General features: G+C 42.4%; 1 protein-coding gene across 1 annotated transcript in view; it reads left to right on the forward strand.

The window, feature by feature from the left end:
• The window catches only part of arhgap10 (Rho GTPase activating protein 10), a 203,339-nt gene that overhangs the window by 109,151 nt on the left and 69,011 nt on the right, over positions 1–25,177 (forward strand). Inside the window, exons 8-12 of the mRNA XM_043700807.1 lie at positions 1,963–2,067; positions 4,566–4,695; positions 7,878–7,984; positions 11,780–11,874; positions 17,533–17,611. Coding sequence (XP_043556742.1) covers positions 1,963–2,067; positions 4,566–4,695; positions 7,878–7,984; positions 11,780–11,874; positions 17,533–17,611 — 516 coding nt within the window. The remainder of the gene's footprint in view (positions 1–1,962; positions 2,068–4,565; positions 4,696–7,877; positions 7,985–11,779; positions 11,875–17,532; positions 17,612–25,177) is intronic.

Raw genomic sequence — 25,177 nt, forward strand, 5'->3', positions numbered from 1 at the left:
CAGCGTCTGTGGAGAGAAATCAGAGTGAACTCTTTGAGGCCAGTGACCCTTCCTCAAAACAAGCTGGGACATTACATCTTCTGTCACTTTGATGATTGTCAATTTTCAGATAATTCTTTAGATTGGACTTATTCTTTTGTACAAGTGCTTTCCATGTTGTTGAATAGCTGTTAGTATTGTAGCTGTACTGGAACACCTTGGTGGTGGGTGCAGCTAGATTTGGAGCATATGGTTTCAGTGTGGTGGCTGGGTTGTTGTGAAAGCCTGAAGACTTCCCTGGTTTCTTTATGTTGTGTGGAGTGCGGTGAATTGTCTGATGAATGCAGTTCTGGAGACCTCAGATGGGGATCTGAGATGGACCATCCACTGTGGCTAAAGATAGTTGCAAATGTTTCAACTCTTTTTTTTGCACTGATGTGTTCAGCTTCCCTACCATTAAGAATGTTTGTAGAACATTTTCTTTCAGTTATTTGTTTAATTGTCCATCACCATTTACAAAGCTAAAAATCACATTATTTGGTTTATTTGGAAGCTCTGTAACCTGTTGGACTATAACCCGGTGTTGTGTGACTTTTAACTTTGTCCACCCCAATCCAAGTTGAAACTTTATTGCTGGAACAGCACAGCAGGTCAGGCAGCATCCAGGGAACAGGAGATTCGACGTTTCGGGCACAGGCCCTTCTTCAGGAATGCTGAAGAAGGGCCTGTGCCCGAAACGTCGAATCTCCTGTTCCCTGGATGCTGCCTGACCTGCTGTGCTGTTCCAGCAATAAAGTTTCAACTTTGATCTCCAGCATCTGCAGACCTCACTTTCCCAACCCAATCCAACACCTCCTCACCATGATCACCATTTACAACTGAAATGTAGCAAGGCAGTAAATCTTTGACCTGATCTGGTTCTATGGTTGCTTTACTCAGTCCACTGCATCCTCTTTTCACTGTCTAGTAGACATGTAGCCGTGCCATAGAGTCGTAGAGATGTACAGCATGGAAACAGATCCTTCGGTCCAACCCGTCCATGCTGACCAGACTTTTAGGTCTCTTTGATATCTTTCCCGGCGTCACCAGTTTTGCACCTCATTTTTAGCTAGGCCTACTGTTGCTCTTGTCACCATCACTGTACTCCTTAGTAAACCAGAGATCATCCTCTGACTTGAAGGTAATGGTAGAGATAATGAGCCGTGAGATTACCGTTTGTGGTTGAATACAATTCTGCTGCTGTCACAGGACTGTTCGGTGGTCACTCAGTCCAGTGCTGTCATGGACAGTTGTATCTGTGACATGTACTTTCCTCTCTCAAGTACCTTCAAGCACATGGCGATAGGTATGTTTTTCAAGACTCTGCCAGCTCAGTCACTGGTATTACAAGCAAGCCAATCTTGACCACACCCAGTGTACTGTCTGTGCCCTTTTCATCCTTTTTTTTCAAAAGTTGTATTCAATGTGAAGAAATATACTGATTCATCATTTGAGGGAGTGCCGAGGTTGGTAATCAACAGCAAGTTTCCTCATCCTTCAAATAAAAACAGAATACTGTGGGTACTGAAAATCGGGAAAAAAAGAGTGAAAAGGTGGAGAGACACTGCTGGTCCGCCAGTATCTGTGGAGAGAGAACTAGAGTTAATATTTCAAATCTGATTATGGTGGCTCTTCAGCACCTTCTCCATGTTCTGAGGCAAAGTGTTCGAAAGTTACACAACCCACTGAGACAAAGCATTTCTCCTCACCTCATCTCTTCTAAAAAGTGACAACTAATTTTGCGTCAGTGTCCTCTAAGTCTGGGCACCCACAAGAGAAAACATCGTTTCTGCATTCACCTGCCAAGGCCTGGCTTACCTGGCCAGTAACGTTGCTGCTCTAGTCCCGTTAAAGAGAGTAAGTGATACACCTCGCCCAACCCTCTTTTTTCCCAATGAAGTGTAGGTATCAATTAAAAATGTAACTTTTCTTTTTATCTTTCAGATGCTGTCCTTTTTCCAGATGCTTTTCACCTTTTATCATCAAGGCTATGAGTTGGCCAAAGATTTTGACCATTACAAAACAAACCTACACCTGAACATACAAAATGTAAGCATTATTTTTTAGTTTGGAAAACTGTGCATTAACAGGTCTCCACTGTATGCTTGTGCTTTGGGTCAAAGTTCGAGCATCTGTTTTTTCAAAACAAAATTGTGCCTCATTCAGTTCTTGTAGACTTCCTTTGTTCTGATGTTTCATTGTAATGAAGTTTAGCACCAATGAGCTGCCCATGGCTAGGGGCAGGTTTATGATTTGTGAGAAGGTAGTTCTGTAATGCGATGGTTACGTTCTTGTGCACCCTGCATTATAGAAAAATCGAACTTAAAGTGTTGGTGTGTAACAGCCAACACATGTTTTAAAAGTTCACGCTTTAGAAGCAGTGTCCTCAATTCGTCAATGGTGTCACAGTGAATTCACGTTAATGAAATGTGCATTACAGCAGAATGACCTGCAATTAATACAAAATAACAGACAATGACAGTCCATTTTTTTTAGTTTTCCCCACGCATTATAACTGTTCACTTCCAGCAAAATATTTAATTGTGAATTATTGCGAACACCTAACATTTATGTCGGTACCTTTAATGTAGTTAGAATCCTGAGGTGCGTAATTTTGCTTTTTTTGTTTCGTTTCTATGCCTTGGGTATTTCTAAATAAATAATCAAGCGACAGATAATGTTCAAGTTGAACCATACTAAACCTTTTCACAGAACTTCAGCACTTATTTTGTACTGTTGTTTCATTAATATTTGGGGAAAAAAAGTTCCAGTTTGTATTAAGCTTAACATTGATGTTAGTACCGCAGTCTAATATACACACTACTGCAAGTAATGCACATACTGCCATCTCCTGCCCAAATAGTGTAAAATCATCAACCAGATTTGGAAATTTAGGAATAAGCTCTCCTCTCAGTTTTGATTTATACATTAGTCAAGAAAATGAAAGCGAGCCGGGAGTTGCATTTCTATACACATTATTTGTGGGCTTAGGATATCTCAATGCGCTTTGCAAGCCATTAAATACCAGCCCCAGGAAATGGCACTGGAGGTGTCAGGAGGAAGTGTGGTAAAATTACAGGGAGGTCTATCGGAGGAAATCTTACATATGGCACCACCAGAATCTTGCAAGCTGCCTGTCCCAAAGACATAAGCAACTAACTTAAATATGCAAAGTACTATATCGTTTGCATAAAGCTACTTCATTTAGAATTTGTCACAGTGTAAGGAGACTCTCAGCTACATGGCTTCCAACCAGTATCAACCTGGCAGAGGGGTTAAGACATTTTAAGCAAAGAGGGGTTGTTAGAGGGGGCAAAAATTGCCATGGCTCTAATGATTTCAACTAAAAACGCTTATCTTTTGATTCTTGTCACTGGAATTTACTAAAAATGTTTTCTTGCCTGCCTGCTGCAGGCTGTCAGGGTCCTTCTGATTTCAGCAGTGACTTCTACTGCATTGTGGGCACTGTGACTGGGCTCACTGTATACAGGAGCAGGCTGTAATTAGAAGGGGATGGCTGTGTGTCCGTGTGTCCTCCCAGCATGCTCTTCTGAGGAGCGAGTTTGACAACATTCACCACGTTGACTGTGATCTTCACAGGGATTGCTGAGGCAGTGGAGGGGATTTGTTCGGTATTTGGGGTGGCAGGGTTTGGAGTTGTGGGGAGAGCTATTGGAAAATTCAGAAGTTCAGCTGTCCCTGCGTGCTGTGTTATTCTCACTCTCCAACATTTATTCTGTAGGTTATCTATCTGTAAATCAACCTGATTGTCAGACTTTATCTCTCCACCCCTGAGGCTCCCAGCCTCATTCCTGATAAAGGGCATTTGCCTGAACTGTTGATTTCCCTGCTCCTCGGATGCTGCCTGACATGCTGTGCTATTCTAGCACCGCACTCTTGACTCTGATCTCCAGCATCTGCAGTCCTCACTTTCACCTGGACTTAGTTTCCAATTGAATGGGGAACAGGAAAGGAACTTGCAGCTGTTACAGAGAACTGGGCGTGGATTTGATACCCCACCCTGGTGAAGCTGTCCAGTTCCAGAGGCTGCATTGGGGAGAGGGAGAAGGCAGTTTAGGGAGATTTCGGAAGGGTCTGGTTACAGGCCAAAATTTTCCTCCTTTTCCTGGCCCGACATGAAGTTCTATACCTTGTCTCCAAAGTTGTCCTTCGCCTTTCTCTGCTGCAGAGTTTCTGAACATGCTGAGGAACCTAATCTGCTAGGGCTAAACCTACAAAGCAAGTTGAGTCCGAGGCTGCGAGTCTCATCAAAATGTTCACATTGCCTCATGGGAGTGCGTCGACTGTCAGTCCTTTTCACAGCCTCCATTAAACCTGGAAGTGGGATCAGGTCTGAGATTTTTAAACGTCTAAAAGCTTACGTGGGCCTGAGCTGCTGTTGCTTCTGGGGTTTGTGATTCAGCCCCTGTTACTGTGTAAAGAATAAAATACCACAACAAGGTTCCACAAAATGGCAGTGAAACGTAACCAATCATGCTCTTTCCCAACTGTTTTGTCAAAAACTTTTACATTGCTCTGTTTTACAGGCAAGAAATCGCTTTGAGGGTGCAAGGTCAGAAGTAGAGGAACTAATGAATAAAATTAAGAAAAGCCCTCATGAGTTGATCAGAGCAACCCCATTTACTGCAGAGGGTTACCTTTATCTACACGAGAAAAGTATGTCTGTTTATTAAAATATTTTTGAATCATTTTGTATAGTGGATTTCACCTAAACTAAGCGGTTTTCAAGTTCATTTATTGAGGCTGTTTTTAAAAAAAAAAGTGCACAGAGTTTGGATTTTCCACTTATTTTACCTCTCTCCCTCAGAATTTGAACGATGTTAGTAACACTTACAATGGTACAAGTTGGAAACAGATTTTAGCTGCAAGCACCTTTATTGGTGAAGAGATCTGGACATATTGAGAAGTTTGATCTTCAGGATCATTAAACGAACAACATGAACATGATAGAAATAGGAGTGGGCCATTTGCCTTCTCCTTCATTTGATTAGATTGTGGCTGATGTGCTTGCAACTTCAGCTTCACATTCCCACTCAGTAACCATTTAGCTCCTTCTCAGGAATCTATCTGCCTCTGCATTTAAAGTATTAAAGGACCCTGCTTTCACTGGCTTTTGAGGAAGAGAGTTTAAAAGACTTATGACCTTCTGTGAGGAAAAGATTCTCCTCATCTCTGTCTTAAACGCGTGATCCATTATTGTTAAACCCTAATTCTAGATTATTCCACAGATCTTTTCCACATCTTCCCTATTTAGAACCCTTTTCGATGAAGCCATCTCTTAGTCTTTGAAAATCTCGTGAAAGTTTCTCCTTTACTCAAGAAGAGAGGGAGACAGAATTCAGGAAACAATGTGCCAGTCCCTTATTCTGATTAGACTTTTGTTTTCTTATTAGTTTTAGGAATTTTCTTTGCATTATGTACCATGATGCACTTGGTTAATGCTTCTTTCATTTCCTTATTTCTCATCATAAAATCTCACCTCTGCCTCAAAGGGACCTATGTTTACTTATGCTCATCTTTTCCTTTCCGCATGCACATTAAAGCTTTTACAGTCTGTTTTGGTGCTTCTTACTCTCATTCTGTATTTTTAAATTCAATTTTGTGGCAGCCTTGCTGAATTGTAAAGTCCTCACAACACTCAAATTGACTGCATTTTTGACAAAATTATAAGCCCCTTTCTTTAATACTTTGTTTTTTGCCCTCTTAACGATGATTGAGCCAATTTTTCTACTCTGTTTTATTCCTTAAAGTGTATGATATTTGTCACATGTTATGAATGACTTCTTTAAATGTTTACAATTGCATATCCTCCTCCATATTTTTTAATGTGATCTTCTAATCTACCTTGACCAATTTCCCCTCTGAGCTATATAATTTGCGTTATTCAGAGAAAAATCCCTAGATTTACTTAACCCTCTTTCCAATTCGATTTAAAGTTCTATCACTGTTCCTGAGAGACTCCCTTCTTACCAGATTATTAATTAGTACTGTCTAATTGGACAAGAAAAATGGTCTGAAATAACTTGTTCCCTGATATTTTTCTGGATCAGTATGCCAAGTTTTGATCGTATGCCATAAAATTATCCACTGAACTATTATTGAAAATTTGGTTTGCGTAGTCTTTGTGCATATTAAGACCCCAAATGATTATTGTGGAATCCTTGTTAAATGTATCTCTAATTAATAGTGTACCTGACATTGCAATTTCTGAGAGGGAAGGAGTCTGAAATAACTCCTCAGGGGCCAATAACCTGTCACCAAATAGTCCTTTGTTTACACATGAACAGTCCTTAGCTATAGTGCTGCATTAATACAGAGTAAGGCACCAGAAAGTCAGTATTTCTGACACTCATCCTTTTTATATGTCAGCCAGGGCTCCCTGATTGGATCAGATTATCAGCTCCAATCAGGGAACTGTTATTCTCCAGCTGACTGTCTATTCTACAGTCATTACAGGGTCTACACATTTTTTTCTATCAGTGTTTTCTGCCTCTTGTCATCCTGAACCTTTCTCATCTATCTGCAAGCACAGGTAGATATTAATCTGGCCCATAGGAACTGGTGCTGTGATAGGGAAGACAGACACAGTAGAAGTGGAAGGGAAGGCAGGCAGTGGAATGATTGTCACCTTCCCAAAGCAGATCATTTCACTTGGACAAGGAAAATTGAGAAGGCCTTCTCACCTGAAGATCAAATCGTTGCTCGTAATTGGTCACGAAAGAGCCATTTCCTGCCGCTGCAGCCTGAACATCCTCCACCATGTGGGAGGAGGGTCTGCTAAGAGCTGGTGACCTCCTTGTGAATCCATACTGGGGGACACAGGCATCGCTGCCTGATCAGGCACCTTGAGATCCATGGAGCATTCATCAGTGTTATTTGCTCAAAACGTGCTTATTTTAGATGTAATCTACCATGTTTCTATCTGTTCTCTCTGATATCACCTTAGTCACTTTTGATAAATGTTCTTTCTTTTTTATCCAATTCCAAAGGTTATCCAAATTGCTACTCTGTTGTGTAGTCCTGACATGCTTACTGTTCTTAAATTGACTTTCCGAAGATCCCTCTGCAATCTACCAGTTTACTGGTTGGATTTGTTGGGATACTGCGTATGCTTGTTTAATGGTATCGTTCCAATAGCTTACTTGCTGACATAACAATGAGACAATGGAAAGGGTTTACAAATAGAAATAGTTGTAATTTTGGTTTAAACAGATGATGCCTTCAATTGAGACATGAGTCAGCTTTTCATTGATGATGTCAGTCTTCACAGGATGATCATTTTGCGAACTGTAGCCATTGCTGTCATTATTCAACGCCTAGCAACAATAGAATTCACATCCACTTCAGCAGAAAGAATATAATCGTCAAAGTACCTGAAAACATTCTAAAGCCCCCTTTAAAGTAAAATTCAGATTCCATTGCCTTTGTGTCTCTCTAAAACTGTGATCAATAATTGTACACTGACCCCATTTGACGTACAGGAACTACACATAGAAAATGCATTGTTATGTTCTCGATGTGATGCATCTGGATCTTCATACATGGTTTTTGGTGAAGAACAGGCAGAAATTTGAAATCAGTGCAAATTCTTCCTAATGAGTCCTATTTGTTCATCAAGTAGCTGCTATATGTTGTCCATCATGCTTTCAGAAGCAAATTTGGCTTCTCGAGCAGTTCAACTGTTTGTGATCTCAACTTACTCAACTGTCACAACTCATGGAAAGCATTTCTCAAGCTACATATTTGGTCAGTGTCTCAAGGAAAGTGGTTCTATTAATGCAATGTTAAACATTTTGGTGAATGGTATAATACATCAAAATGCTTTTTGTGTTTTCTAGGGACAGGGCCTTTTGGCTCAAGTTGTGTGAAACATTACTGTTCGTATAAAAAGGAGACAAAGACTTTTACCATGGTGCAGTTTGATCAGAAGTCAGGTGGGAAAATTGTAAGTATTTGAATTAAAATTGTTTGTACTTTTTGTGCTTTGCTGTTTTTCATCTTATCTCCAAAATGGACTGTAGGGCTAAAATTTGAAGCTTTTGAAGCATGTTTGAGACGCTACGTAAGCACTGTATTAGTTACTTTCTTCAGTTTTACACGCTTCACAAGCTGCAGAAGTAAAGCTGAACTTTGTGTTTTGAGGAAGATACATACAGAGGAATTTTTTGAGGATGTAACTCTGAAGATGGACGAGGGAGATCCAGTAGATGTAGTGTACCTGGACTTTCAGAAAGCCTTTGATAAAGTCCCACATAGGAGGTTAGTGAGCAAAATTAGGGCGCATGGTATTGGGGGCAAGGTACAAACTTGGATTGAAAGTTGGTTGGCTGATAGGAAACAAAGAGTAGTGATAAACGGCTCCATTTCGGAATGGCAGGCAGTGACAAGGGGGGAACCGCAGGGATCAGTACTGGGACCGCAGCTTTTTACAATATATGTTAATGATATAGAAGATGGTATTAGCAATAACATTAGCAAATTTGCTGATGATACTAAGCTGGGTGGCAGGGTGAAATGTGATGAGGATGTTAGGAGATTACAGGGTGACCTGGACAAGTTAGGTGAGTGCTCAGATGCATGGCAGATGCACTTTCACGTGGATAAATGGATCCTTATCCACTTTGGTGGCAAGAACAGGAAGGCAGATTACCACCTAAGTGGAATCAATTTAGGTAAAGGGGCAGTACAGAGAGATCTGGGGGTTCTTGTACACCACTCAATGAAGGTAAGCATGCAGGTACAGCAGGTAGTGAAGAAGGCTAATAGCATGCTGGCCTTCATAACAAGAGGGATTGAGTATAGAGGCAAAGAGGTCCTTCTGCAGCTGTACAGGGCCCTGGTGAGACCACACCTGGAGTACTGTGTGCAGTTCTGGTCTCCAAATTTGAGGAGAGACATTCTGGCTATTGAGGGAATGCAGCGTAGGTTCACGAGGTCAATTCTTGGAATGGCGGGATTACCTTACACTGAAAGACTGGAGCGACTGGGCTTGTGTACCCTTGAGTTTAGAAGACTGAGAGGGGATCTGGTTGGGACATATAAGATGATCAAAGGATTGGACACTCTGGCGGCAGGCAACATGTTTCCGCTGCGGGGTGAGTGCCGAAACAGAGGACACAGCTTAAAAATACGGGGTAGACCATTTAGGACAGAGATGGGGAGAAACTTCTTCACCCAGAGAGTGGTGGCTGTGTGGAATGCTCTGCCCCAGAGGGCAGTGGAGGCCCAGTCTCTGGATTCATTTAAGAAAGAGTTGGATAGAGCTCTCAAGGATAGTGGAATCAAGGGTTATGGAGATAAGGCAGGAACAGGATACTGATTAAGGATGATCAGCCATGATCACATTGAATGGTGGTGCTGGCTCAAAGGGCAGAATGGCCTACTCCTGCACCTATTGTCTGTTGTCTATTGTCTATTGATAGACAAAATAAATGCTGCAGGTAGATGATAAAAAGGTGGATTCACTTGGAAATTAAGAAACATGTGTCACTGAGTGTGTATTAATTGGCATATTCTCCCATAGCATCACCTTGTTACCGTAGACTTCTACTTTGTCACATTCAATTTTTCAAACACCAGTAAGGCGTGCTTTGTACTTGTAGGTTTTCAAATATTTTGCACGTCAAGCTGCTAAAAGTGTAAGCCGATAATTACATAACAAGTGAAATCAGCTTGAACTTACAGTGACGTGGAGGTGAAAGGTGGATTTGGAGGCTGGAGACTTTGAGATGACTCTAACCAGTTGCTCTCAGGTTTTCCGTTAACTCACTAATGTGCTGTAGAATTTCATCGCTGAAACCCGACTTGCTCTACCGATGTCCCAACCTTCAACATGGTTTTTAAAAACAGAGGTTTTGGTCAAATTGGAAAGCACCTCAATAACCATTTTCTGTGTTAGTTGGCTTCCCAAAACATTGTTTCTCAAGTTCAATTTATTGATTGTTGAGAGTAAGAGGAAAGTTACGTGTGTGGCTAAACTTTGGTTCACCTGTGCAGATATTTCCACAGGTGACCTTAAGGTTGAATTTTTTTCAGTATTATTCCTATGAACATTCTTTGGAATATTTAGTACATCAAAGTTATGAAATAGTGCAAATTATTGCTCGATTAGATTCCCTACAGTATGGAAACTTCGGCCCAACCAGTCCACACTGACCCTCCCAAGAGTAACCCACCCAGACCCATTTCCCTCTGACTGATGCACCTAACACTATGGGCAATTTAGCATGGCCAATTCACCTGACCTGCACATCTTTCGACTGTGGGAGGAAACCCACGCAGACACGGGGAGAATGTGCACACTCCACACTGACAGTCACTCAAGGCTGGAATCAAACCTGGGACCCTGGTGCTGTGAGGTAGCAGTGCTAACCACTGAGCCACCGTGCCGCCCCCTTTTATGTCATGGTGTAATGCACTCTTGATGGTGCAGACATAGAGAAACAAGAGGGTCAGATTTTCCTGGAGTGGGGAATCTCGTGTACATGGTGTTGGCCAAACTGTTTTTCTGCATAAGCCAGCTTGTGAAAATGTTGCACTGAAATGAGCTAGAAGTGGGAGCATATATTTAAGAATATGGAAAGAAACCAGAATTGTTGGGAAGTTGGGTGAAATGGATCGAATGAATTCGGGTCAAATCATGGACAGAAGGAAAGAATGGCTCATTGAAAAAGAGATACAGAAAGGAGAAGTAAGGAAAAATATTAAATTGTCAAAATGGAATCCATACTAAAATAAGATTGAGCACTTTAAAATGTTCCCATTCTGATTGGAAAAGCTGATTGATTGCTGTTGCATTGCAGCATTACAAGATTCCAAAGCTTTTTATGGAAATATATAAGTTCCTTAAATATTTTTAATCTACTGTACAGGCATGTTATGACACACCTTCAGGCAAGTGGAGCAAGGAACCGAAGCGTTCTGGCCCAGAGAGAATTAAACTACCATTGCTCCGCAATCAGCCTGATCTGAGTTCCTTTGTTGAACGTAGTAAACCATTAATGTGCAAATTTAGTAAGTTCCTAGATATTTAAGTGATGGCAGCTAAAGACCAACTACTGTTTATGGGAAGGCAAAGTGAGGACTGCAGATGGTGGAGATTAGAGACAAGAGTGTGGTGATGGAAAAGCACAGCAGTTCAGGCAGCATCCGAGGAGCAGGAAAATCGTCATGAAGGCGGTGCCAAGTTGGAAGGTTGGAACTGGGATAAGATGGGGGGAGGGGAAATGAGGAAACTGGTGAAATCCACGTTGATGCCGAGGGGTTGGAGTATCCCTGTTTATGTGAAGCCAGTGGCAATTTAGTATGTGAATCAACCAGCACAAGCTGGAAATTCCAAACTTATGGCATTATTTTTAAAAATGTGCTAGTTGAATGGGCATTAATAATGTGTATTGTTAACATGCTGCTATTTTTGCAACAACACATCCAGCCCAATATTTTGGTGAAAGAGTGATTTAACTTTGATTGCTCAAGCATTGAAGACATGGATTAATTTGTAATTCTTTATACTATAGTAACAAATAGCCAAGGTGTGTACTTCCACCGTAGTAAGTAGGTGATGTATTTGTGAGGGATTTTGTGACGTGTTAGTGACGTGATTAGGTGCCATATAAATTTCAGCTTTTCTTCCTCAACATTGAAAGGTTCATGATCCCACTATGAAACATGTTAGTTTTGAACATATCCTGGAAAGTTTTCCTTAAAATAAACTAAGAGTTGTGTGTATTCTGTTTGTTAGGGGGATGAGGATACGTTCATTCTTAAATCCTGCACAAGGAAAAAATCTGATGCCACAGACAAGAGATTTTGTTTTGATATTGAAGCAGTGGGCAGGTAAAACAGCTTTTTGTTCTTCACTTGTAGAATGTGTGATGGAAAAACGATACTTGTATGTACTTGGAGGTTATTCTTGCATTGCAAGTGCTTCTTTCCAGTGACCATCGAGGGAGTTATGTTATGGACCAGGCCAGAGGCAGCCCAGACCATAACTTGGCTATTTGTTTTGGTAAGTGTACAGTGAAAATTATCTGGAGTAAGTTAGGTAGATTGACTACCAGGTTTTAAAACAGACAAAAAATTTAATCACAAAATTACGGAATGAAACACAAAGAACAAAATATAGTTTACCCATAGAACTCAGTCTATCTAAACTAGACTTAATTATGTTGTACCGAAAATACACAACAGTCCCAAAACACAAACCCCTTAAACATTGAGTAAAACTGAAACAGAGGCTTACAGGTCAAAATTAGAATGGCAGAAGGAGAGAGAGTTCAGCAGCCTGTTACAAACACAGCTCTTGCAGCACTGAACTGAAAAGCAAGAATTCAGCTTTCAGGACTGACCACTCCCCTTTCGTTATACAGGTCACTTCTAAAACATGAAAGCTGCGGCCTAAAGTTTATGTATAAACAAAAAGGCCTCCCAATACCCTTTTCATGTCTGAACCGAATTCAGTGGATTCGGAACCCGGACCTTTTTATGCCCCCTCTAAAAAAGTCAAGGACCCTGTATCCATGAGAAAAGCAACAGCTTTAGGAAAAGGACCAGCTTTGTGACAGTTAACCAAATGATGCAGCACCTTGGAGTCCAGAAATCACTGGTAATGACAACTTGAAAGATAAGTGTGCTTGCATTTCATGAACATATGTAATTGACACGTCAGAAAGGACCACTTCACCTCCTGCAGCAACAGCCCATACCATGATGGTCAGACCATTGTAGTTCAGCTGTTCCTGTCTCCCATGACTTGTCACCTCCATTTCATGACCACTGTGCGATCATGACATGAAAAGCTACATGTAGACTTGAATGCTGCAATATCTGAGCAGTTGAGAATGACAATGCTGTGCAATCATCATGGAATATCCTCTGTTCTCACTTTACAATAGAGGATATGTCATTAATGGAGCATCTAAAGATGTTTGGAGTTAGGACGCTACGACTATTAGGAACTCATGCAGTGATATTCTGAGGGTCTGATGATGGATCTCAAACAAGCACAAGCATTTTCCATTTTGCTAATTTCCGTGTCACCCCATCTAGTGGAGAAATTGCCCTGATTTCTATTGATTTCCGTTTTGCCCGGCCCCTTTGGAGTGTCACTGAGTCAAATGTCACCTTGATGTCAAGAGCAGTCAATCTCCCCTCACCTCTGAAATTCAGTTCTTTTACTGCTGTTTGGGACAAGGCAATGATACGGTCTGAAATTGAGCATCCAAACTAAATATTGGTGAGTAAGAGCCACTAGGTCATGATGTCAATTACCACTAATGTTGTTTTGATTGGAAGTTGGATAATTGAGAGTAGGATGATGACCTGACAATTGGCCAGACTGGATTTATATTGCTTTGTGTGTGCAGGATAAATCGAGGTAATTTCCACTTTATCTTCTATTCAGAGAATCCTTACAGCATGGAAGACGACCATTTGGCTTATTGAGTCTACATTGACTGTTCAAAGAGCATCCTACCCAAAACCTCACAATAACCATGGCTAATACACCTAGCTTGCACGTCCCTGGGTATTATGGGCAATTTGCCATGGCCGGTCCCCCTAACCTGCACATCTCTGGACAGTGGGAGGAAACCCACGCAGACATGGGGGAGAACATGCAAACTCTATAGACAGTCGCAAGGGTGGAATTGAACCCTGGCATTCTGAGGCAGCAGAACCTAACCACTGAGCCATTGTACCTATTTTAGATGTCAGTGTTGGAGCATTGTGGAATGGCTTGGCGAGAGGTATGGCCAGTTCCTGAGCACACATCTTCAGCCAGGGTACACCAGGGCCCATAGTCTTTGCAGTATCCACTACACTGTTCCTTGATATTAAGTAGCGTGGATTCAGTTCACTGAAGGATGACATCTGTGATGTTTAGGCTCTCGCTAGGTGGCTGAGATGGTTTGTCCTCTTGATACTTCAGGTTGAAGGAGTTGCAAGTGCTTCAGCTTCTCTCTCACTGACGTGCTGGACTCCTTCATTATTGATGATGTGGATTGCGGTCCTCCAACTAATTAAATAATTGTTCACCACCGTTCATAGGTGGAAGTGGCTGAATGTTGATCTCCTCCATTTATTGTGAGATTGCTTTGTTCTTTCTGTTGCATGCTGCAGCATTAGTTTAATCCTCCGTTGTAACATTGCCAGGTCGGTACCTCAGTCTGCGGATGCACCTTACACTGATCATTGAACCGTGGTTGGTTACCTGTATTGAAGGTAATGGTGGCCTGAGGCAAAATGTCAGGACACAAGATTGTAGATTGTGATGGGATAAAATCTGCTGGTGCTGATGGCTCACAGAAAGTCATGGATGTCTAGGTTTGAGCTACTCATATTGTGAGCTTGCAGCCTGTAGTTGTATGAATTAATGTTGAAGCACTGTTTTGACAAACATGATTCCTAAATCTAAAGTTCCCAACTGTAGAACAGAGAGAGCTATGTGTGTCCACATGAAAGTCTTGAAGGTGGCAGGTTGAGCTGATAAATGAGGAGTAACATTCATACCATGTAAATGCCAGTCAATGACCATCTTCAAAAAGAGAGAACCTGACTATCTCCTCTTGACATTATTATTGCTGAGACCCCAACAACTGCCTTCTGGGTAGGGGAGGGGTAAAGGTGCTCACCATTGACCAGTGAGTGAAGCTGTGTAAGTACAGTGACTACAAGATCAGGTTAGCGGCTGGCTACTCTGTGGTGAATATCACTTCTCTTGAATTCTCAGAGCCTATTCCCCATCTACGAGGCGCAAGTGAGTTGTGTGATGGATGCTCTCCACTTGCCTGGGTGAATGCAGTTCCTATAACACTAAGGCAGCCCGATTTGTTGGCGTCATTCACCACCTTAAATATTTGCATCGTGCCAGCATTTGTATTGCAATAGTCCCTTCCAAACGCACCATGTTGACTGCCTAGAAGGACAAGGGTATGAGGAACTTGGAAGCATCACCAGTGCAAGTTGCCCTCCAAGCTTCTCACCATCCTGAATTGTAAATATCACAGTTCTTCTAACAGTTTTTCTAACAGCTCCCTAAGCCTTACTGCAGGAGCTCAAAACCCTGGCACACAGCCAGAACCCGCAGTTAGTCAGGAATGGACAGTAAAGGTTGGGTTTGACAATGATGCCTATGTCCTGTGAATAAAAAGAAAATAAAGTTAATGTGGCTCTTAAGGGAAAATATGAGATTTTTGGCTTCATTAATGGAGGCATCAAACAGTATGAAAGCAAGGAGGTTGTCACAGCATTGGAAGGGCTGCAGATTAATTTATAGAAGTGAGGGACATTAGTTATGTGAAGAGACAATAAGAACTAGGGATGTTCTTCCTAGCGTAGAGAAGTTTAAGAGTTTTACTAAAAGTTCAGTTTGAAGGCTTTGGTGGAATAAGTGAGGATAAACCATTTCCATTGTCAAGCAGGTTGGCAATCGGGGGGCACAGATTTAATTAAGCGAAAGTGAGGACTGCAGATGCTGGGAATCAGAGTCTAGATTAGAGTGGTGCTGGAAAAGCACAGCAGGTCAGGCAGCATCCGAGGAGCAGGAAAATAGACATTTCGAGCAAAAGCCCCTTCATCAGGAACGATGCAGCCCGACCTGCAGTGCTTTTCCAGCACCACCTTAATCCGGGCACAGATTTAAGGCAATTGGCAAAAGAACTGATAAGAGCAAATGTTTCTTTTAGTGTAGCAAGTTGTTTTGAACTGGAGTGTACTGTCTGAGTGGGTGTTGGAAGGAGATTCAATCCTAACTTTCAAAGGGTAGTAAATAATTCAAGGGAAATATTTGCAAGGTAATAGATAAAGAACACAGGAATAGGACTAATAGTTAGCTCTTTACAAGTGTCAGCACTGGTAGAAATAGCCAAAGGGCTACCTGCTCTATGGTGTGGTTCTAAGATATCCTTTATATCTTTGAGATGTGAATGTCGTTAGCAAATCCAGCATCTGCCCTAACTGCCCTTGAACTAAATGACTTACAGAATTATTACAGAGGGCAGTTAAAGGTCTAAAAAAATGTTTTTAGTTTTGAGTCGCTCATGGGCTAGACCTGGTAAAGATGGCAGATTTCCTTCAGTCAAGGGCATTGTGTACCAGACGAGCTTTGCAGCAATCCAAGGTAATCATCATGGTCACCCTCAGAGTTTCGTTTTATATTCCAGATTTATTCACTGAATTTACTTTTCACCCATGTCCCCAGAGCTTTAGCCTGAGTCTCGACATTATTTGTCCAGTGGCACTACCAACTCCTTGCTCCTGCTCTGTGTCTTGTGTCTTCCAAGTGATTCACTTTTCCCCATTTCACTCTGTTGCAGTGTTCCACAGAGATAGAAAGATACTTCCTTTCATTTTATGGGAATTGTGAAAGCGACTAATAGTAGTAAGGACTGCCATGGCACTTCCCCTCCTTTGTTTGTCCAGCACAAATCTTTGAGAACCTTCAGAGTGTCATGGGATGTCTCTCTTCAACCAGAGGTTGCTGTCCTTGCCAAGGAGAGGGTCACCACCCATTTCCTGTCTGCTGATCTGACCATCTGCAGTCTCTTGTCTGTGTGAGGCCTCCTTTTCTGTCCAGAATCACTGGGACTGAGTTCATCTGCACTCAGCCCAACTGCTCCTGCCTTTGATGTCTGCTGTGAGCACTTTGCAGCTTGCTCTCAATATGTTTCTCCTTGGGTCTCCAGTCTCCATAGTAACTAAGTCTCACAGGGTTTGTTGGGAAGAACTCATCGCTCCACTTTACCTTGAATTAAAGAGACAGTCCTAAGCACAATCCTTCTGTGAAACCTCACATAGCTAGCAATGTTGTCAGTTTTAAAAATGACTGTGCTTCATGACTTACCAAATCAACCAAAAAAAAGCAGTTTACAAATACCATCAGCCCAAGCCACAATGGTTTACTGTTTGTTTTGTAGACATGTGACCAAAGCTGTCAAAATGGGGGATCTGGTCTCGTATTATAAAGGACTTTGCTAAACATGGTGGGTTATAATCACTAACTGTGGACAACCATGAGACTGATGTACGACATGAGGGCCAAAATAATTCAGGGTGGATAGAATACAAATTAATTTTTACAAAGTGACAAAAATGAAGACAATTTGGCAGCTGCAGGGCATTTTTCAACTGCAGAAGACCGATGATGAAACTGTTGCAAAATTTCTGACGTCGGTTTGCTTTTCTGAGCATCTGTATCCTTTCTGCATTGTGGTGTTCTGTTTCACTGCTGATGTGGAAGAACTCATTCAAATTGCTTGTTGCACTTTTGGACGCACTTGCTGAATTATAATGAATTGTGGACATTATCCTGCTTTGATGTGCACCAACTGTAAAATATTCATCCTCTGCACTCAAGTGTTAGGATCTTAAAAAAAATATTTGGGTTATGAAAATGTCACGAATGCATTCTGGAAGAATTTTCAATTTTGAAGCTATAATGCGTGAAATGGCCTCCCATTTCAAACATATACTTTTTCATGTTGATATGCTTTGCAGGCAAGGTGTGATTACCATGCAGGCTATTACAGAAGATGATCGCAGGCAGTGGATGGAAGCTTTGGATGGAAAAGAACCAGTAAGTTATAATGGGCATTCAGTGCTTTGATGTTGTGTGGCTGTGAAACCTGGTGTTTAACAGTGATTTGATATTCTTCAATGTGTAGTGTGTTCTGCTGTAAAAAGTAATAGAGTGAAATTGGTACACCGTGTGTTAAGTAGGATTTAAATTGTGCTTTTTAATGCTTATTAAATGCACTGCTTACAGTGCAGTTCCTTGAACAACCTGCTTTCTAACTTGACTGCATTGAGCATTGGGCAGTAATGCAGAACTGAGCAAATTGTCAAAACAAATGCTGCACAGATAGCTTAGCAGCCATTTAACTCGTACAGTTAACCGATGAGCCAACACAGTGTGTATTTTCTTCGAGGAGGAGAGTGCTGAACATAAGTCCTTAAATTTATCAATGATCTCTCAGTCATAGCAAGAGGCATAGTGAGCTATTGGTGGCAGTTTTTCCAAGTACAAGGGGAAAATCGGCATTTTTTGCCATGGAAGCTGATGTGGGAAAATCCACAAAAGTGAAGAATATCGTGAAAACAGAGCATGAGTAAACTTACAGCTTTGTGACTATTGATCATCTTCAAAGTTACAGAAAATCTTTTTTTTTCCTTGACTTGATCCACTCATCTGGTATAAGAATTGGTAAAATTGCATGAAAGAACTTAGAAAGAAGTTGTGAAATATTGAAGACAAGCTAAAATAGTTTACATCTGGTGAGGACATTTACTTAAATATTTGCATTCAGGTAAATTATAGGGAGGGCACACAACTGCTGCTGTTTCAGGTACACAGCTCAAATTATCTACACTTCCAACTTCAATTTTTATATTAGAAAAGGGTACCCTCATCAAAGCGAAGTGAAGTCATACAGCGTCAGTTCTGAGCAATTCTTCCTTTGAAAAGATAACATTGCTGATCATGGGACTGGGGAGTAATACACTTGTGACAAATGACTGTGGAAAGAGGATTGCGTTCCTGGCTCTAGTGGTTATAATTGCATAACTTCACGACAGTCATGTTTCAGGGACTCGGCTGTTCAGCTGGGTGGACTAATTACCGTCTGGGTGTTAGCAAGCATTGACTGGTTATGCTCCTTTCAATTAGATTTGCTAGTCTTCAGGAATAACGCGTGCTGGGCTCATTCAGCACTTGGTTCTCAAATCAAAGGAAATGCCACATAAGCTGAGTCTCAGGGAGAGTCTGGGAATTCAAAATAGGCAGCACATGTGGAAAAGTCAGACAGTCACTGAAGAAAGGTGGGCTGCTCCTGAGGAAGGATACCTACCTTTCCCTACTGAGTCATTCTGTGACTCCAAGCTCATAAAGTCTGCAAACTGATTACAGGAATATGCATGGATGTGCAAATCACTTGCCTTTTCACAGATCATAGTGTTTTCTGCATTTACAGATACTATGACCAAGTCAGATACTGCAATGAATCAAGGGTCTCAAGAGTTTGCACACTGCCTTAGAAATAGCATTCAGGATCAGGAGGGACTCCTCAAGATTAGACCCTTCAAACACAACTGAGGTATCTCAGGAAGCATTTACTGGAAAACAGCATTTGCAGTTGTATTATATCACACTTGGGTTCTGAAAATTCAGGCAAGTTCAGATAGTACCTGCCTGAAAAGAACAGTGATTATTAGATTACATTACAGCATGGAAACAGGCCCTTCGGCCCAACAAGTCCACACCGACCCACACCGATTATAGTGAGAGCTTGGTCTGTAGTCTGGGTGTGTGCCCGAAAGACTAGAACAGACAGGTGGAAGAAAAGCCAACGTGGTACCTGGTATTGCCTTTAGGCAGTTGGCACAAGAAATGTCAAAGCTGAGAAAGGCCTCCATTAACTGGATAAAGCAGGCAATTCCTGGTTCATGGACAGACAATGTCAGCACATTGACACAAACTGACCAGAGGCAAACATTGCTTACACTGTTTAGCAGTAAATTGGAATGAGTGAGGCAGAATAAACTCACTGTGGAGGAGAAAGACCACCAAGGTTACCACTTATTATTTTAAACAAGTGAACAACATATCAGCCGGTGTGTTCCAGTCTCCTATAGTTAGGAACCAGACACTCATGAAAGGATTTGCGTCAAGAAGTCCCGACGCCTTACTGAACAGTAAATGGCCATTACCCGGAATGTTTTGTTTGCGTCTTTATGATTGTAATGAGTCCGGGTACTAGACCGGCTTTGTCCGTGTTTGTTAGCGCTCTTTTGGAGAAATTTCTTATCCATTCACCTGACCTGTCATTGTCATTACCTTGTATCAGTTTGGCCAGTTTCTCTTGAAAGATAAGCCTTTACTTTCTTCTGTTTCTGTATTGTTTGATGTTGATGGCCTGTTCAAGAGTTGTGATCCACTGCTGGTCAGTTGTGTGCAAGTACAGTGATTTTTGGTACACCATTTCCCTCTTGTACCTGCAGAGGCGTTCTTGGGCGTCATTGGTTATTACCCATAGTATCCTATTGCCGTTTTGTTTCCGTTATTAGGAAATTATTTTGCACCAAAACTGCTGAATGTTTCCATTGTCATAAACGGGTAGAGCAGGAAAGAGAGTCCATCATCCAATTTGTGACTGCCTTAGAAGTTAGCGGAACATTTTGAATTTGGATGGTTCCTCTGAGACATCTTGCTGCACCATTTGGTTTCTGGCCTCTTGCTACAAAGCCGTCCAACAAGAAGAGACCTGGATTTCAAGGTATCTTTTGAAATAGCTATCTCGATAGAGTTGGCCACTAGTGAAGCAACGTAGTTGAGTGATAACACCCAGACGCATCAAGTAGCAGATACTTGGCAGAGTGCGGTACCAACCACTGATCGTAAGACCATAAAGACATAGGAGCAGAAATTAGGCCATTCAGCCCATCGAGTCTGCTCCACCATTCATTCATGGTTAATCGGCTTTTCAAGGAGGAGAAAGTGAGGACTGCACTTGCTGGAGATCAGAGTTGAGAGGGTGGTGCTGGAAAAGCGCAGCAGGTCAGGCATCATCTGAGGAACTGGAGAATCAACGTTTCAGGCATAAGCCCTTCATCGGGAATGGGCATCCTCCTGTTCCTCAGATGTTACATGACCTGCTGTGCTTTTCCAGCACCACACTCTCAGCTCTGATCGATGTTTCAACCCCGTTTCCCCACTTTCTCCCTGTGGCGTTTGACTCCCTTGGCAATCAAGAACTTATCTATCTCTGTTTTAAATATACTCAACGATCTGGCTCCACAGCCTTTTGTGGCAGTGAATTCCATAGATTCACCACTCTCTAGCTAAAGAAGTTTCTCCTTAACTCTGTTCTAAAGGATCTGCCCTTTACTCTAAGGCTGTACCCTTGAGTCCTCATCTCTCCTGCCACCTTCCCAGTGTCTGCTGTGTCGAAGCTGTTCAGTGTTCTGTAAGTTTCAATCAGAACCCCCCCCCACCCCATCCTTCCATCGAGTATAGTCCCAGAGTCCTCAAGTGTCCCTCATATGTTAAATGCCGCAAATGTGTCAAGAGTAGTCTCAAGGAGTCAATGTGTTGGACTTGAGAAGCCGAATGCCACAGACGTAGACAGATGGTCATATTTCCTGTAAGAGAAAGGGTGTCTAAAGGAGACAATTCAGAGGACAAAGTATAAGGTAAAAATACAGCGAAAGAACCAGTGTGCCAAATTGCCACTTTACATAGTAAAATGCGAATATTGTACATTATTTGGATGCTGCTGGTTAGAAACATTAAAGTTGAACTGAGGCCTGGTTATTAGGCTGGCAGGCTCAAACATGATGTTTGTAAAAGATCCTGGACAGGTACAAAGATGTCTTCAAGGGAAGGAGGTGGCTGAATGGTATTATCGCTAGACTGTTAACCCAGGGACTCAAATAATGTTCTGGGGACCCAGATTACAGATTACTTACAGTGTGGAAACAGACCCTTCGGCCCAACAAGTCCACACCGACCCGCCGAAGCGCAACCCACCCATACCCCCTACATTTACCCTTTACCTAACACTACGGACAATTTAGCATGGCCAATTCACCTGACCTTCACATCTTGGACTGTGGGAGGAAACCGGAGCACCCGGAGGAAACCCACGCAGACACGGGGAGAACGTGCAAACTCCACACAGTCAGTCGCCTGAGGCGGGAAATGAACCCGGGTCTCTGGGGCTGTGAGGCAGCAGTGCTAACCACTGTGCCAGTCTTCAGCCGTTTTGAATCACTCCGCATGATACCAAGAAACGGTTGGAGGCACTGCATACTGCAAAGGCTACGGGCCCTGACAACACTTCAGCGATAGTACTGAAGACTTGTGAAGAATAACAACTGTCATTCCCCACATTAAACACCGTCCGATACAGACAACTCCAGTCTCCTGGACAGTAAGGGCATAAGATGGTTCACAGTAAATGGTGCAAGCGTGTTTGAGGAGTACTTGGAAAAACATGGAGTCAGTTACACGTGCAGTAGGCACCATATCACCCTGTGATAAACAACCAGCTGGAGAGATTTGTACAAACCTTGAAGCAGGCCGCAAAGGCCTCACAAGGGAAGGGGTCAGTGGGACGGTGACTGAACAGGTTCCTCAGCATGTCGAGCAACACGCCTCAAGGGACAATCCAGTTCTCGCCGACGTCCTTAATGCACAACCACCAACTGAGAACCAAGTTTGACTTGCTGCGGCTGGAAGAGACCAGAGAGATGGTAGAGTGAAATCACCAAGGACAGATGTTCAGAAAGGTGGGACCCTCACTGCTGAGGGTGTTCCAAAGAGGAGAGGCCATATTGGCAGAACTATACATCTGGGGAAAATAGATCCCAGTGACTGTGATGGCTCAAACAGGACCATTGTCATATACGGTATAGACTAGGGATGAACGGCCTGGAGGAGACACAGACCAGCTGGTCACTGCACTGGGTAAGTCCCTCCTGAATACAGAGCCAGTCCAGATGGGAGTGGTGGTGTTGACCGAGTCATGTGGCTCTGAGCCAGGGTTGGCTGTATCCAAGGAGGACACAGCAGCAAAGTCACAGGGTGACAACAGCCAATCAGAACGGGGTGTATCTGTGGATCAACAGAAGCTTCCGGAAGCTTGGGAAAAGTTCCTGAGATGAGGACATGGTTTTCTAGAGACCACAATCCCCTCTGAGAGATTGATCATGTCAATGTAGACAATGGACAGAACATCCTGTACAGAGAGGGAGTGGTGATTCTTCCATACTTATGTTGGCTACAATGCCTGTATAATGTTGATAATTGTTGTATTTATTAATGTGAGTTTTAAAACAAAGGGAGAAGGGTGTTAAGAGTAGATTTGGGAGTGCTGCCCTTTAAGAGCTGGTCAGGTGACCTGGAGAGGCAGAGCTTGGCACCAGCCTTGAACCAGCTGTGGTGGTGCGGGCATTGTCAATAAAGTGTTCAGATTTGCCATTTGTCAACCTGATATGTAATTCCCGGTTCTGAAGGAAGCAACAACATAACAGCAATTATCAGCCATTTGGATCTGGCGCCCTCTGAAAAGGTTCTCAACTCTGAGTTCAGATATGCTTCCCTCTTTGGTTACCTGGGAGAGATTATAGGATTAACAGCAGCTGTAACTCCTGGTTAACTGTAACGCAGACCCTACTTCAGTGGCTTCTTGGACACAAATGGCCCAAAATAAATCCTCACCCACCCCAAGCACTCAAATGACCCACAGACTCCTGCACCATTTCTCCCCCCCCCCCCCCATACCCACTAACATGTCACCTCACCCACCATCTAGCCTACTTCCTCATCCACTACCTGGCACCTGCCCCTTATCCAGCCTGCAACCTATTCCCTCTCTCACCTGGCACAATACCCCCTTACCAATGCACTTGTCTCCCTAATCCCTCTCCCATTTACCTGACCAATTTCTCTGAGTTGCTGTCAAAATGGCTTTGGACCTTTAAATATTTAGTGTTCTGGAACCCTATTGTAGTAAGAATGGGGCATGGTTCCTATGGAAGTTCTTTCTGATGGTTTGCTAGACTGCATTTGTTGTAAGGATTCTGCATCAGATGGCTGGCTGGAAAGATCCTGGGTAGGTAAATGGATACATACAGATGTGGAAGGACACCACTTCGACTGGGACAACACATCCATCCTAGGACAAGCCAAACAGAGACTCGCTCGAGAATTCTTAGAGGTATGGCATTCCAACCAGAACTCCATCAACACACACATCAATTTGAACCTCGTCTACCATCCTCTTGAGAAACAAAAAAGCAGAAAATGACACCACCAACACAGGAAATGACATCACCAACCCACGGAAACCTAAACACATAAATAGAAAATGGGGCATGCCACCAATGCTTCATCCGGAAGCTCACTGATGATGCTACCTAGTATGGTGATGATGAACATGAACCTTTCAGCTCAGCGTGGAAACATACATCCAGAACCTCAACCTGAGCTACAAATCTTCTCAAAGCCCGGATAACGTTTTGTCTGATCTGGCATAGAATCAGGAATTTCTGTCCTAGTGGGAAGACTTGGGTCATCATTTTGAAAGTTTGTTCCTTTATCTGTACTTCCAACAATCCATTCCCCACTAAACAGTTGCAACAAGACGATATTCAATTTTGAAAATAAAAGACTGCCCAATTAAACATAAAATTTCTCCTTGGATAAAAGAGTGCTTTAAGCTTTCACCAGCCAAACCATGGAAAAGCCTGTACTAACTACATTGCTTTCAGTAATTATTTTCAAAGCATTCTCAGCCTCTGGATGTGGCTTGTTGCTGCTCTGTAACATCAGTGTCGATTATACTTCTTTATGTAGCTGTGTTGTCGAGCATATGATATACTTTCTGTAAGCACAGTCGTGGGCACTTGACAGAGCACATCTTTATGCAATAAAACTTTCAAAATATTGTTTGAGAATGCCATTTTTGCTCCTTCTTTCTTGACATTCCTTGCTTGTGGGGAAGGATGTGTGCGCAGGTTATAGGGTAATGTGTGCCATGCTTTCAAATATCTCTTCACTGTTCACAAAGTCATCAGTCTGGGGAAGTCTGTAAAGGTATGAGTGACGTGGCTTGTTCTTAGAAACAAATACGTTATTACGCATTATTATTTAGAGATGTTTCTGGCCCTTTGGCTGCACGGTAAGTGATGGATCTTGAAATAATGAAAGGGAAAATTTGTGAAAGATTAACATTTTGTACCTAATTTCCTGAAAATGTACGTCCCCTCTCAAATGTCTACTTTTAAAGCTCCTGTGCAAGTTGTCCAAACTTATAAAGAAAGCTTCTTTAATGAGGAATCGGCTGGAGTGCCCTTTTAACTTGTTCTAGGACTTGAATGTTTTCTTTGTTTCTTAATGATGAGAAATAAGCACCGTGTTCATGTTGCCAACTCAAGTTGGTACTGATCAGGCATAGAACATTGAACATTACAGCACAGTACAGGCCCTTCGGCCCTTGATGTTGCACCAAACTGTGGAACTAATCTGAAACCCAACTAACCTACATTATTCCATTTTCATCCAAGTGTTTATCCAATGACCATTTAAATGCTCTTACAGTTAGTGAGTCTAGTACTGTTGCAGGCAGCACATTCCATCCCTTAC

This window comes from Chiloscyllium plagiosum, chromosome 1, assembly GCF_004010195.1.
Source record: "Chiloscyllium plagiosum isolate BGI_BamShark_2017 chromosome 1, ASM401019v2, whole genome shotgun sequence".
NCBI lineage: Eukaryota > Metazoa > Chordata > Chondrichthyes > Orectolobiformes > Hemiscylliidae > Chiloscyllium > Chiloscyllium plagiosum.